Source organism: Hemiscyllium ocellatum, chromosome 28, assembly GCF_020745735.1.
Source record: "Hemiscyllium ocellatum isolate sHemOce1 chromosome 28, sHemOce1.pat.X.cur, whole genome shotgun sequence".
Lineage (NCBI taxonomy): Eukaryota > Metazoa > Chordata > Chondrichthyes > Orectolobiformes > Hemiscylliidae > Hemiscyllium > Hemiscyllium ocellatum.
The window spans coordinates 42,211,286-42,225,077 of record NC_083428.1 but is presented as its reverse complement, the minus strand read 5'-3'; the positions used below and the strand labels follow the sequence as shown (position 1 = coordinate 42,225,077).

General features: G+C 43.5%; 1 protein-coding gene across 1 annotated transcript in view; it reads right to left on the bottom strand.

Annotated features, from left to right (window-relative positions):
• Positions 1-310: 310 nt before the first annotated feature.
• Positions 311-13,792, bottom strand: part of LOC132829237 (cyclic AMP-responsive element-binding protein 3-like protein 3) — a 30,107-nt gene continuing 16,625 nt past the window's right edge. Inside the window, exons 7-10 of the mRNA XM_060846607.1 lie at positions 10,112-10,180; positions 9,326-9,410; positions 4,589-4,685; positions 311-657 (exon numbers count right to left, since the gene is read on the bottom strand). Of these exons, the coding sequence (XP_060702590.1) occupies positions 311-657; positions 4,589-4,685; positions 9,326-9,410; positions 10,112-10,180 (598 nt within the window). The remainder of the gene's footprint in view (positions 658-4,588; positions 4,686-9,325; positions 9,411-10,111; positions 10,181-13,792) is intronic.

Below are 13,792 nucleotides of genomic sequence, written 5' to 3'. Positions count from 1 at the left end.
TTTTGAAAAATATCAATCAGTACACTGAATATTAACGTAATGATTGTTCAGAATAATGTCATTAAGACTGATACTTCCTCTTAAAAAAAATTAGAGTTGTACCCAGTTAAGCCAAGATAGGGCAGATCAGAGCAATATCTGGACTGTGCAATACAGCTAATTTGAGACCGAGGGGCTGGCTCTGATGTATAAGGGAGAACTGATACAATGTATTTTGATGAAATGGTGTAAATCTTATTCTGATCTTCCATGTTTGATCAGTCATGATTCCGTTTCCCTTTAAAAGATAAGTCCCACATTTCCAAATCCCCTACATTTCATCTCTATGGTCAGGGGTCAGTTCAGTCCATGGTGAGTGTCTTCGAACAGGGTCTTCAATGTGGTCCTCAGGATTGAGATCTTCAAGGATGGTGACCCCTTTGGCAATGTCACCAATCCTCAGCGAAGAATTGGACCCATTAGGCGCGTGGCTTTCAGTATCTTGAGTGAGTTCTTTGCCGTTCACAGTCTGGTCTTGTTGGTTTGCTGTACCTCTGCTCTCTACATGAAGCTGATCATTCCATTCTGAATACTTCTCTCCTGCTGCGTGGCTATGGGGACTGCTCAACACCTGAAACACCCGAGACGACTCCAGATCATGCAAAGACCTGGAAAATACTACAAAGGTAATATAAAGGTTCATTCAACTCTTCAGATAGAGATGCCATTATGTTTAATTCCAGTTAAGAACCTATCAATTTGTTGAGGATCAGTAGTGACTGATACAGCCTGAATATACTGCATCATAGAGATGTACAGCACAGAAATAGACCCTTCAGTCCAACTTGTCCACCCCAACAGATATTCCATATTAATCTACCTCCATTTGTCAGCACTTGGCCCATATTCCTCTAAACCCCTCCTATTCATATCCCCATCCAGATGGCTTTTAAATGTTATAGTTATACCAGTCTCCACCACTTCCTCTGGCTCATTCCATACACGCACCACCCTCTATGGGAAAAATTTGCCCCTTAAGCCCCTTTTAAATCTTTCTCCCTCACCTCAAATCTTTGCCGTCTAGTTTTGGACTCCCAGATCCTGAGGAAAAGATATTGGCTATTCATTCTATCCATGCACCTCATGATTTTATAAACCTCTATAAGGTCACCCCTTGGCCTCTGACGCTCCAGAGTAAACAGCCCCAGGCTGTTCAGTCTCTCCCTATAGCTCAAACCCTCCAGCCCTGACAGCATCCTTGTAAATTATTCTGAACTCTTTTAAGTTTAACAATGTTTAACAACAGGGAGACAAAAACTGAATGCAATATTCCAAAAATGGGAGACTGATTAGCAAGGTTAGATCTCATGGAATACAGGGAGAACTAACCATTTGGATACAGAACTGACAAAGTCTTTTCCCTGGGGTCGGAGAGTCCAGAACTAGAAGTCAAAGGTTTAGGGTGAAAGGGGAAAGATATAAAAGAGACCTAAGGGGGCAACCTTTTCACGCAGAGGGTGGAATGTGAATGGAATGAGCTGCCAGAGGAAGTGGGGGAGGCTGGTACAATTGCAACATTTAAGAGGCATTTGGATGGGTATATGAATAGGAAGAGTTTGGAGGGATATGGGCCGGGTGCTGGCAGGTGGGACTAGATTGGGTTGGGATATCTGGTCGACATGGACGGGTTGGACCGAAGGGCCTGTTTCCATGCTGTACATCTCTATGACTCTAAAATGGCCTAACCAATGTCCAGTATAGCTGCAACATGACCTGCCAAACCCTAGACTCAATGCACTGACCAACAAAGGCAAGCGTACCAAATACCTTCTTCATTACCCATGAAGGAAGGGATTGTACCATTAAAATAAAATCACTTTGCTTGGTTTTCTGCCTGAAGCCCAGTAGATGCAAGGACACAGAGATTACCTCACAGCGTTGGACAGACTGCTGCATCCTTCAAACCTACTTCTTGAATGAAAGTTTGATCCAATGTTATAATTGCTTAATTGGCAGCACATCCACAAACATCCACTCCCTCCATCACTGACATTAAGGAGCAGCAGTGTATACTGTCTGCAAGATACACTGCAGAAATTCACCAAAGATCCTCAGACAGCACCTTTCAAACCTGCGACCACTTCCATCTAGTATGACAAAGGCAGGAGATACATTGGAACACCACTACCTGCACGTTCCCCATCGAATCGCTCACTATCCTGACTTGGAAATTGATCGCTATTCCTTCACTGTTGTTGAGTCAAAATCCTGGAATTCCCTCTCTAATGGCATTGTGAGTGAAGTAAATGGACTGCAGTGTTTCAAGAAGGCAGCTCATCATCACCTTCTCAAGGGCAACTAGGGACGGGCAATAAATGCTGGGCCCAGTCAACGATGCCGATACCCCACGAATTAATGCAATTTTTTGAAAATTACATTAGTCAACTTGGTGTTTAATTTTGTTCAAACATCGTTCTGTGAAGTACCTTTAGAAGTTTTACTGCATTAAGGTTGCTATATAACTCATAGTCGTTGTTACAATAAAGGAGAATAACTTTTATGGGTACAGTAGCTGATCAGATCGCATTCTCTTCAAGGCTGCTCGCACAATGTTACCATTTTATTTTTTTTTAACAAATCTTGCCCGATTCTGAGGTGCTTCTAGCATTTGTTCAAAGATTTATCTTCCCAGATTCCCAGCAACTGATATATTTTCTCATTTTTTACTGTGGGGGAATGGTGCGTGGGATGGCGATAGGTGGACGCAGGTAGGAGGTGGCTGTGAGTAGTCAATGGGAAGAGTGGAGCAGATAGGTGGGAAGGAGGATGGACAGATAGGGTCAGGTTAAGGGGGTGGAGCAGATACGGCCGAGGCAGAGGCATTGAGAGTAAGGGATTGCATTTTTGCAGGAGGCGGGGTGGGAGGAGGAGTGATCGAGGTAGCTGTGTGAACCAGTGGGTTTGTAATAGATGTTGGTGCTGAAATGGTTGCCGGAGATGGAGACAGAGAGGTCCAGGAAGGGTAGGGAGGTGTTAGAGATGGTCCAGATGAATTTGAGGTCGGGGTGGAAGGTGTGGATAAACTGTTTGAGCTCCTTCTGGGAGCACATGCAAGCGCCGATCCAGTGATCAATGTAATGTAAGAAAAGGTGGGTGATGGTGCTAGTGTAGCTGAGGAAGAGAAACAGTTCCACGTAAGAAGCACTAAACAGTTGGAGGATCATTAATAAGGGAGCGATGCACTACTGCAGAGTCTGTACTAAGGCAGTTCTATGCTGTCAGAGAGGCTGAATTGTTAGAAAGCCAGCACTTAAGGAAATTCAGTTGAAGGATCAGTATTGAGGGAGTGCTGCGCTTCTACAGACTCAGTACTAAGGGAGTGTTGTTCCACTGGAGGTGTTATCGATGGAAAAATAAAGTAAGTTATTTACTTTCTCAGGCAGCCTTAAAAGATCTTATGGTTATTTGAAAGAAGGGAGAGGTCTTCTCTCCATACCCTCTATCTCCCAACCAGCATCCCTAAAGTAGACGGTCATTATCATGTCACTGATTATGGGATCGTACTGTGTTCATTTCCCACATTATGTCAAATCCACACTTCAAAAAGGACTTGTTTGGTTGCAACGTAACATGATCAAGAAGTCTATTTTATAAATTTCAGTTTTTATTTTTGCTAATACTCAGAGAAGACCTCAGTCACCTGCGGTCTGACCAGGGAATGGGCTGAAATGCTGGCTTTACATCCTGTCTAATATCACGATTCAGTAACCTCTGCTTCTTAATGAGAATACTGGGTTAAAAGTGGTCTCACTATTTCAGCCATTCTGCAGGACATGAGAAAGGTTTCTTTTAACTCAAAAATATATTTTATTCATAAACATATCTTTATAGACATTGTCACTAAAGCATTTCAGTTGTGTACAATAGCGTAAGAAGAAACAAACATTGGAGTTTGACTCTATCCAGCAAACAAACCCAAGCATTTCTTACCTGTACAAGAATTTGTTTACATACATTTGAGGTACCAGGAGGGTCCAATAACTAAATGGACCCCCGTTTAACTTCAGCAGAGACCTTCGACAGTGGTCTTTCCCCACTGTGCCGCTGCCCCAAGCTTTAGTGCATCCCTCAGCACATAGTCCTGGACTTTGGAATGTGCCAGGCTGCAACACTCAGTCGGGGTCAACACTTTGCTCTGGAAGACTGAGAAGTCTCGGATCAAAGAGCGTCTTTCACCGGGTTGATGGTCCTCCAGGCGCAGTTGACGTTTCTCTCGGTGTGCGTCCCGGGGAACAGACAAGGGAGGATCCCTCACCAACATGAGTCACCTTTTACACCTTGCAATCCTAATTCCCTCTCTCAAAATCCCATTCCCATTTATAATTTCAGATTTGTTGTACTGCAGGTGTCAACGTTTGGCAGTGAATACACAATAGCAGGAGACTTTTACTGACCTTCTCAAATTTTAAAAAAAGAAGAGAGTCAAGTAATCAGGCTAACACCAAGAGTATAAATCAGATTGAGAGTTGTGTCTGTTGCTCATCAGCGAGCCTGCTGTTGGAGTGTTCTGATTGCCCGGTGTTATGTTAATCTGGGGACCCATACTAACCTCGTACCGGAGTGAAGTCGTCTTCCTTTCCACCCTTACTGGAGCTGAATGAACTGAAGCTGGGGAAAATAACCAAAGCAAATGACAGCATCAGCACCTGGAGAGAGAGAGAGAGAGAGAGAGACCAAATGTCACACAGCTCACACTTATTCATTTGCAGGATGAAAGCGTCACTATCTAGGCCATCATTTATTGGCAGTCCCTAATTGCCCAGAGGGTAGTTGAGAGTCAACCACATTGCTGTGAGTTTGGAGTCACATGTAGGCCAGACCAGGTAGGGATGGCAGTTTTTTCCCTAAAGGCCATTAGTGAACCAGATGGGGTTGTACAACAATCAACAATACATTTATGGTCATCATTAGACTCTTAGTTCCAGATGTTGTTACTGAATTCAAGTACCATCATCTGCCATGTTGGGATTCGAATCTGGATCCCCAGAACATTATCTGTTTCACTGAATTAAAACTCTAGCAATAATACCACTAGGCCATTACTTCCCCCTGCAACCCCCAGACTATAACCTGAAGGAAACAGCGTTAAATAGATGGTGCCTTAAAGGATCTGTGTCTCTCATACTAGTGCATGCAGAACACTCAGAGTTACCAAATACCATTTACTTTTCTCCTCTTGCTTCCTAAAAAAAGCAAATGGCATCACAGTTCCAGAATGCTGTCAAACCACTGATATCCAACACAATACAAATCACTGGTTAGCCACAGGTGATTCACACTATTTTAACCGCCTCTGCCTAGGATATTTTCATAATCAATCTGCTCAGAGATGTTGTGACACTTCTCTCGGGAAGGTAGGACATGAACCCAGGCCTTGCTGACTCAAGAGTAGGGACACTACCATTCACCACAAAATGCCCCACATTCTGTTCACACACAATACAAGGACATTTACTTCAGGTGTCAGCGTATTTAGTTAAAAAGCATCTGACCTAGTAAACAAACTGGGGAACTGAAGCAGCCACTGGGATCAAACTGATAAAAGCATTAATCACATGCTATGTTACTGCCCTGATATTCTGTCCATTGAAGTCAGTGGAACTGAACATTGGGGAGCATCTTGTGAATATAGAAACATAGACATGGAAAGAGGGAGCAGGAATAAGCCATTCAGCCTTTCAAGCCTGCTCCACCATTCAACATGATCATGGCTGCTCATCCAACTCAGTCCCCTGTTCCAACTTTCATTCATAGCCTATGACCCCTTTAGTTCTAAGAACATTAGCTATGTCCTTCTTGAAAACATTCAATGTTCTAGCCTCAATCACTTTCAGTGGCAGAGAATTTGACAGACTCCCCATTCTCTGGGTGAACAAAGTTCTCATCTCAGTGCTAAATGGCACTCCCCATATCATTACGTGACTCCCAGTCAGCAGGAACATCCTGTGTTTACCCTGTCCAGTCCTATTAAACATTTATAGATTGCTATGAGACTACCCCCTCCTCACAGTTCATCCTCTCACCCACCTTTGGGTCAACTACAAACCTAAGATAGTACATTACATCTAAACCATCACAATTGCCACAAATTTAGTCCTTTTTTTTCTAAAAGCTGTTCCTTAACTCAGGGAGACTGTGTCCTTGATTTTTTTCAGTGGGGTAATAACCCAGGCCAGACTCCGATCAGGCTGGTTTGATACAGAGATGAAAAGGATTTTGAGAGGCCTTTTGTTTATATGTAAACAGATGAGACTTCAGGCAAAGTGGTCATGCTTTAGAAGTGACCTGTAGAATGAAAGGGGAGTGGTCAGCTCTCTCAGAACTGGTTGGGAGTTCAACAGTGAGCTGTGTGGAAACTCTTTCTTCTGCCCTACTAACTTCAACCTGTAAGCATCTGAACACCCGTGTACTGTGTTTTAAAGGTGGTTTACTTATCGGGACTGTTGTGTTTATTCAGAACAGCATACTTAAGTCTAGTTTGGATAGACTGAGTTCTGTAGGGGTTCTTTATTCTGTTCTTCGTCTTTCATTGTGTAATTTTGTAAATAATTTTTTTTGTCTGTTTTAAACCTGGCTAATTTTTACTGTACACTTACTGAAAAAAATTGCAAAGTTATGGTCTGGGCTGCATGCTTAAGAATGTTTTGAGTGGTCTGGCCTAGTGCATAACACAATAAACTGAATATCTGGGTTTAAGCACTGATCTGTGTGATACCCCATTGATCACTGGCTGCTATTCACAAAATGACCCATTTATTCCAACTTCTGTCTCCCCTCTAAGAACCTGTTCTCTCTCAGTGTCAGTGCGCTAACCCCAATCCCATATACTTTAATTTAATCAACAAGGAAAATGCTCCAGAAAGTTCAGACAGGAGGCTAATGGTCATTATAGCACGTACAGTCATAGAGATGTACAGAACGGAAACAGAGCCTTTGATCTGACTTGCTCATGCTGACTAGATTTTCTAAATGGATCTAGTCCCATTTGTCAGCATTTAGCCCATTTCCTTCTAAACCATCCCATTCACACATCCACCCAAATGCCTTTTAAATGTTTAATTGTATAGCCTTCACCACTTCCTCTGATAGCTCATTCCATACACACACTACCCTCTGCATGAAAAGTTGCCCCTTAGGTCCCTTTTAAATCTTTCCCTCTCACCTTAAATCTATACCCTCTCGTTTTGGACTCCCCTACCCTGGGGAAAAGACCTTGAATACTTAACCAATCTATGCCTCTCATGAGTTATTAACCTCTATTAGGTCACCGCTCAGCCTTTGATACTCTATGGAAAATAACCCAGCCTATTCAAGCCTCTCCCTGTAGCTCAAACCCTCCAACCCCAGCAACATCCTTATAAATTCTTGCTTTTTCTCCTCTCACAACATCTCTCTCGCCCTTGTTGGCTTGCATTGCGTTTAACAGACTTTACACGTAAATTATTCAATTGGAAACGTGGGTAATTTACTGGTGATGGTTAATAGATCATCAAAAAAAAGTCACAGGTGATTTGGTAATGGAGATAAAGCAATCGTTCACTTTTAAGAGCACCTGTACATATTTTAAAAAGGGCTAGCTTTTGCAACCTAAAAAAAAATCAACCAAGAAAATGAACGAGGATGATCTTACTCTCAAACAGAAGGAGGAGGAGCATAAGTTGCTTGAAAAGATGAAAGCAAAGAACCACTCAGTTTTGGGGCCGTTAGGAAATCAGGCACAAAGTGAAGGGAACACTAGAACGCCTGAAAGGAACTGTGCTGATGTTCCGTCACTTCTGTATCTTCAGAGAACAGAGGATTAATGTGCAGTGTGAATTAGATTCCTGTCTGGAAACAGGCCTTTCGGCCTAACAAGTCCACATCGACCCTCTGACGAGCATCCCACCCACACCCATTCCCCTATACCTAACATTACGAGCAATTTAGCATGGCCAATTCACCTGACCTGCACATATTTGGACTGTGGGAGGAAACCGGAGCACCCGGACGAAACCCACACAGACACGGGGAGAACGTGCAAACCACACAGACAGTTGCCCGAGACAGGAATTGAACCTGGGACCCTAGTGCTGTGAGGCAGCAGTGCTAACCGCTGTGCCACCGTGCTGCCTGTGTGCTTTCATTATCTTCTGTTTACATTTTTGCCTTCGCTGTAAATTGTACCTTTCTTTAAAATGCTAGTAAATTCTTTCCCTCAACAATTTTAGAGAGAGGTGGGCACCACTTCCACTTCCAAATCCATTTTGATGTAGCCCTCTTCCCGTCTCCCTCACCTCTGATGGCTCAAACTGCCCACAAATTTTCTAGCTGGAAAACATGGGTAATTTATTGGTGATCATTAATACATGAAAGCAAAATATTATAGGTGATTTAGTGATGGGAGAAAAACATTCTGTTGTATGTAGGAGCACTTCTGTACATGAAAAAAGGGGGGAAATAAAGGACTTATTCTCAATGATTTAAGGCAGATGCTTGCCTATGGGTGAAGAGTGCATTATTGTTGTGGTTCTGTTCACCGAGCTGGGAATTTGTGTTGCAGATGTTTCGTCCCCTGTCTAGGTGACATCCTCAGTGCATGGGAGCCTCCTGTGAAGCGCTTCTGTGATGTTTCCTCCGGCATTTATAGTGGTTTGTCTCTGCCGCTTCCGGTTGTCAGTTCCAGCTGTCAGCTGCAGTGGCCGGTATATTGAGTCCAGGTCGATGTGTAACTCAGGTGATTTGGTGGTGGTTTAACTCTTTTAAAAAGGGCTAGGTTTTTCACCAATGCCCACAAAGATTTGAGAGAAGTGAGTATCACAGAATCCAGAATTATCTCCAATGCTATTTCTATTTAGTCCTCTCCCTTGTTTTCTGTTTTTCTTTTTGTTAAGGGGCAGTGCTTGTAGCTTATTATTTGATTAATCAGTTAAGTGGGTGACTTTGGTGGTAGATTTTCAAATGGAAAAAAGGTTGGGTTCTTCTCTCGGATGGGTTGGCTTCTGGGGCAGGAAAAGAGTGCAGAAGGAAAAGATGGAAACTGATATTTGTGCTAAACCATTACAAAAAAAGGGCTGGGTTCCTCAGCAAAGGGAATTAGCTCGGAATAGGAGCAAGCAGTTTGGAGCTTGTGTTGGAACAACGAAATAGTTACGGAAGACAGATTGAGGCCTGCTTCAACAAACAGATGATTGGTGACATAACAGGGCAGAGGGGAGCATAGGAACACAATGCAATATTGAAACACCATTTTACCTGTTTTGTATCGGCATTAAGCAAAGTTGAACATTGCAATGCCTAATTAACATACCATGATACAGGTGCTCGTCTGTGCTGTCCTGCCTGTTGAATGCATGACCAGGGTTTGGAGTTTTCTCAACTGCTGTAGTAATGTCCTTTAAGAAGGAAGCAATGTTTAGAAAATGTTAGTTTGCATTAACGCTTTCCAGACAATAACTGTCACTGACTATCAATGAACATGCTCCATTACCCACAGGAACAGCTAGGCTCAAAGGTGCACTCTCATCTGGAGCAACAATGCAACTCTGCGCTATTCAACGAAACCGGGTCCAGTTTTAACCCATTCAAAATATACCAATGTGCACAGTATTAAAATCAAACTCATATACTCTGACACTCTGAAGTTGGGAACATAGATATCTGGTCAGCCTTGTAAATCTAATCAAATTGCACCCTATGTATCTGTACACCCCCTGTATCATAGATCCCACAGCACCTGTTACACAGTTTTCAGCTGAAGGTGATGTTAACTTCAGAAACCCAAAGGTGAAGGCTGGGAACATGTGACAGAGAAGGCAACTACTCTCCACTTACCACCCTATGCTCCCTACTCTCTCTACACTGCCCCTCCACTCACTACTCTCCGCCACTGCGCTCCCTCATATTCACTACTCTTCCCACAATGCTCTCCTACTCACCACACTGCCCCACCGCATCCCCCTACTGACTACTCTCCCCCGCTGCCCCCATACTCACTACTCTCCCCCACCGCCCTCCTGCTCACTACACTCCTCTACCATCCCACACTCAATGCTATCCCGCCCCACCCTGCAGTGATATCCTGTTGAGAAATTACATGTTCTGCTTTTCCAGCCGGATGACCTTCCTCTGCAGTTCGTGATTCTGGGCTGTACATGCTGCCATCCTGTAAGTGAAAAAGAAAGGTATTGGTTGGAGAGAATATAGGACATGCTGGTTCTGACAGAGAGAACTGAGTCATTGACCATAACACACATCACTAATGAATATACACATTAGGAGCTGGAGTGCTTGTACCTACACCCTTCTGAAAGGTGATGGTTGATCCACTTTCCCATTAACTCCTGATCTCTTTTGACTCCCTCTGTCTGACATGCTTTCAGAAACAACTACCACAGCTTTCTGAGGCACAGAGCTCCAAGAGAAATAAATTCTCCTCAAGACCTTCTCACTCTGAAGTCACCCACAGAAGAAAGCGTCATTTCCACATCCACTTTGAAAATATTTTATACACTTCAATCAAGATAGCCCTCATTCTTCTAAACTCCAGTGGAAACAAACCCAGCCTGTCCAACCTTGCCTGAAACTGTTTAACAATCTGTTCAGACTGTAGCAGATGGGACTTGAACTATGACTTTCTAGCCCATAGTTAGGGACACTGTCACTGCAGCATTAAAGTGCACCAGCTACCATGGGGTGGTTTGAAATTGCATTCCAAAATATTCGCCTGGACCCTTTGAGTGACTGTTACACCACCATCTTCCCAACCAACCTATCCTCACAAGACACCACACTCATTGCAGCTAACCAGTAAACCTGAGTAGCTGGTGGTAATAGTCAATGTTAATTGGCCCAAGTGGTCTGCAAGGGATTTTTTAAAAATAGAAACATTGTGGAGAAAGCAGGAGGTGAGCACTGAATTAAAATGCTCAGAGAACCGAGATAGGAGTCATACAGCTTGGAGACAGACCCATCGGTCCAACCAGTCCATGCTGACATAATCCCAAACTAAACTAGTCCCACCTGGCTGCTCCTGGCCCTTCCTTATCCCTTTCTTATTCACGTATTAAGCTAAGTATCTTTTAAAAATTGTAACTGTACCGGCATCCACCACTTCCTCTGGAAATTCATTCCACACGTGAACCACCTTCTGTGCAAAAGGTTTCCCCTTCATGTCTTTTTTAAAATTTCTTTCCTCTTATCTGAAAAATATGCCCCCTACTCTTGAAATCCCCCATCCCAGGGAAAAGACGTCTACTATTAACTCTATCTATACCCATCATGGTTTTATAAATCTCTATAAGGTCAGCTCTCCTGTACCATAACAATTTGGTGATTTTCTCGGGATATATAAAGGAAGAAAGGTCTAATGGAGTGAAAACCAAAAGATGTGCAGGTCAGGTGAATTGGCCTTGCTAAATTGCCCGTAGTGTTAAGTGCATTAGTCAGGGGTGAATGTAGGGGAATGGGTTTGGGTGGGTTGCTTTCCGGAGGGTTGGTATCGAGTTGTTGGGCCGAAGGGCCTGTTTCCACACTGTAGGGAATCTAATCTAATCTAATCTAAATTCAGTAGGTTGCAGCATCTGTGGGGAGAGAGCAGAATTAGCGTTTCAAGTCTGGTTGCTTTCTCTCCATAGAGTCATAGAGATGTACAGCACGGAAACAGACCCTTCGGTCCAACCCATCCATGCTGACCAGATATCCCAACCTAATCTAGTCCCACCTGCCAGCACCCGGCGCATATCCCTCCAAACCCTTCCTATTCATATACCCATCCAAATGCCTCTTAAATGTTGCAATTGTACCAGCATCCACCAGTTCCTCCAGCAGCTCAAACCATACACTTACCACCCTCTGTGTGAAAGAGTTGCCCCGTAGGTCTCTTTTATACCTTTCTCCTCTCACCCTAAACCTATGCCCTCTAGTTCTGGACTCCCTGACCTCAGGGAAAAGACTTTGTCTATTTATCCTATCCATGACCCTCATAATTTTGTAAACCTCTATAAGGTCACCCCGTCGATGCTGCCAGACCTGCTGAGTTTCTCCATCGATTTTGGTTTTTGTTTCAGACTGTCAGCATCCACAATTCATTGTTTTATTTAAGGGTCTAGTGCGTATCAATACCTCTGGGCAAGAAGGTGCAGGTTCAAGACCCATCAGCACCAAACAGCGGAGCAATGGGAGAACATCAATACAAACACAGCAACGACTGAAAAATAGGTAACAACACAGCAGCAATCAGCCATGGAACAGATACCAGAACCTTTAAACAGATGGAAGACCCAAGACAAGCAGAGACACGATAGAGCTGGTGTGGATGATGGACTCGATACAGGACTGGTTGAGGGGTGACAGAAAAATGAATTAGAGAGCAGTACAGCCCTGGTCTAGGCAATGTTCTCAAAGTTGTGCAGGTGCCAGTGTTGGGGACTGGGGTGAACAAAGTCAGAAGTCACATGATAGGAGCAAGAGAGGACTGCAGATCTTGGAGATCAGAGTGGAAGAATGTTGAGCTGGAAAAGCACAGCTGGTCAGGAAGCATCCGAGGTGCAGGGAGCATTGATGTTTTGCACATAAGCCCTTTATCAAGAAGGAGGGCTCATTCCCGATGAAAGGCTTAAGCTTGAAACATTGATGCTCCTGCACCTCGGATGCTTCCTGACTAGCTGTGCTCTTCCATCTCCATATTCTTCGATGCAGAAGCCACACGATACCAGGTTATAGTCCAACAGCTCTATTTGAAATCACGCGCTTTTGGAACACTGCTCCTTCATCAGGTGAAGTCTGCCCAATGTCAACACCATTCACAGCTCTTCCAGCTACGGCAGCAGTCCATGTCCATAAGGAGGGAGTCAGTACTTTCTCCAGGCAGTCAGCAACTTTCTAGCTAGTGCTTCAGCAAGATAGGAGTGAACAAAGAGATTGTCTCGTTATAAGTGGCTATCAGAGCTTTCAGTACATTTTTTAGTATTTGGAGCAATTTAATCATCAATAGAGCACAATCTAATAAACAGAAATAAAAGATAGCATAGATTCAATTATCAACAACATTTATTATTTTTATAGAGACAATTGTGATTAGAGGACACTAAAAATGATCTAATTGGAGATTGTATCATAGTTAGAGTTTTGACAGATTTCTTCTGTCTAACACGTCTTAACTTTAACAAACGTGGTGCCATCAGTGAGAGACAAGGTGAAATATGGAAACAAAATAGATTTTTTTTCATGGGTCTTACAGAAAAAAACATTGAAGTCAGACACAAAACCAAAGCTGAAGCCTGAAGGAAGGGGTCAGGTGCCATCATACGTTGTTCTAATCGGGGCAGCTAGAGACTGCGCAGCGTCAAAAGTCATATTTGCTCCAAGGCTGGCCATTTTAAAACACAGTCTGTCACAGAGAAAATCTTCAACGGCAAAACAGAAGGAAAAGTCAATGTTGCAGACGCAAGAGATTGAAGAGCTAGACTGCAGTGAACCAATAAACTAATCATAGAATCTCTATAGTGTGGAAGCAGGCCATTCAGCCCATCATGTCCACATCAACCCTCCAAAGAGCATCCTATTCAGACTAACCAATCCCTGTAAACCTATATTTCCCATGGCTAGCCTGCACACCCCTGGATATGATGGGCAATTTAGCATTGTCAATCTACCTGCACATCTTTGGACAATGAGAGAAAGCCTGTGCAGACCTGGGAGAATGTGCAAACTCCACACAGACAGTCGTCCGAGGCTGGAATTGAACCCACGTCCCTGGTGCTGTGAAGCAGCAGTG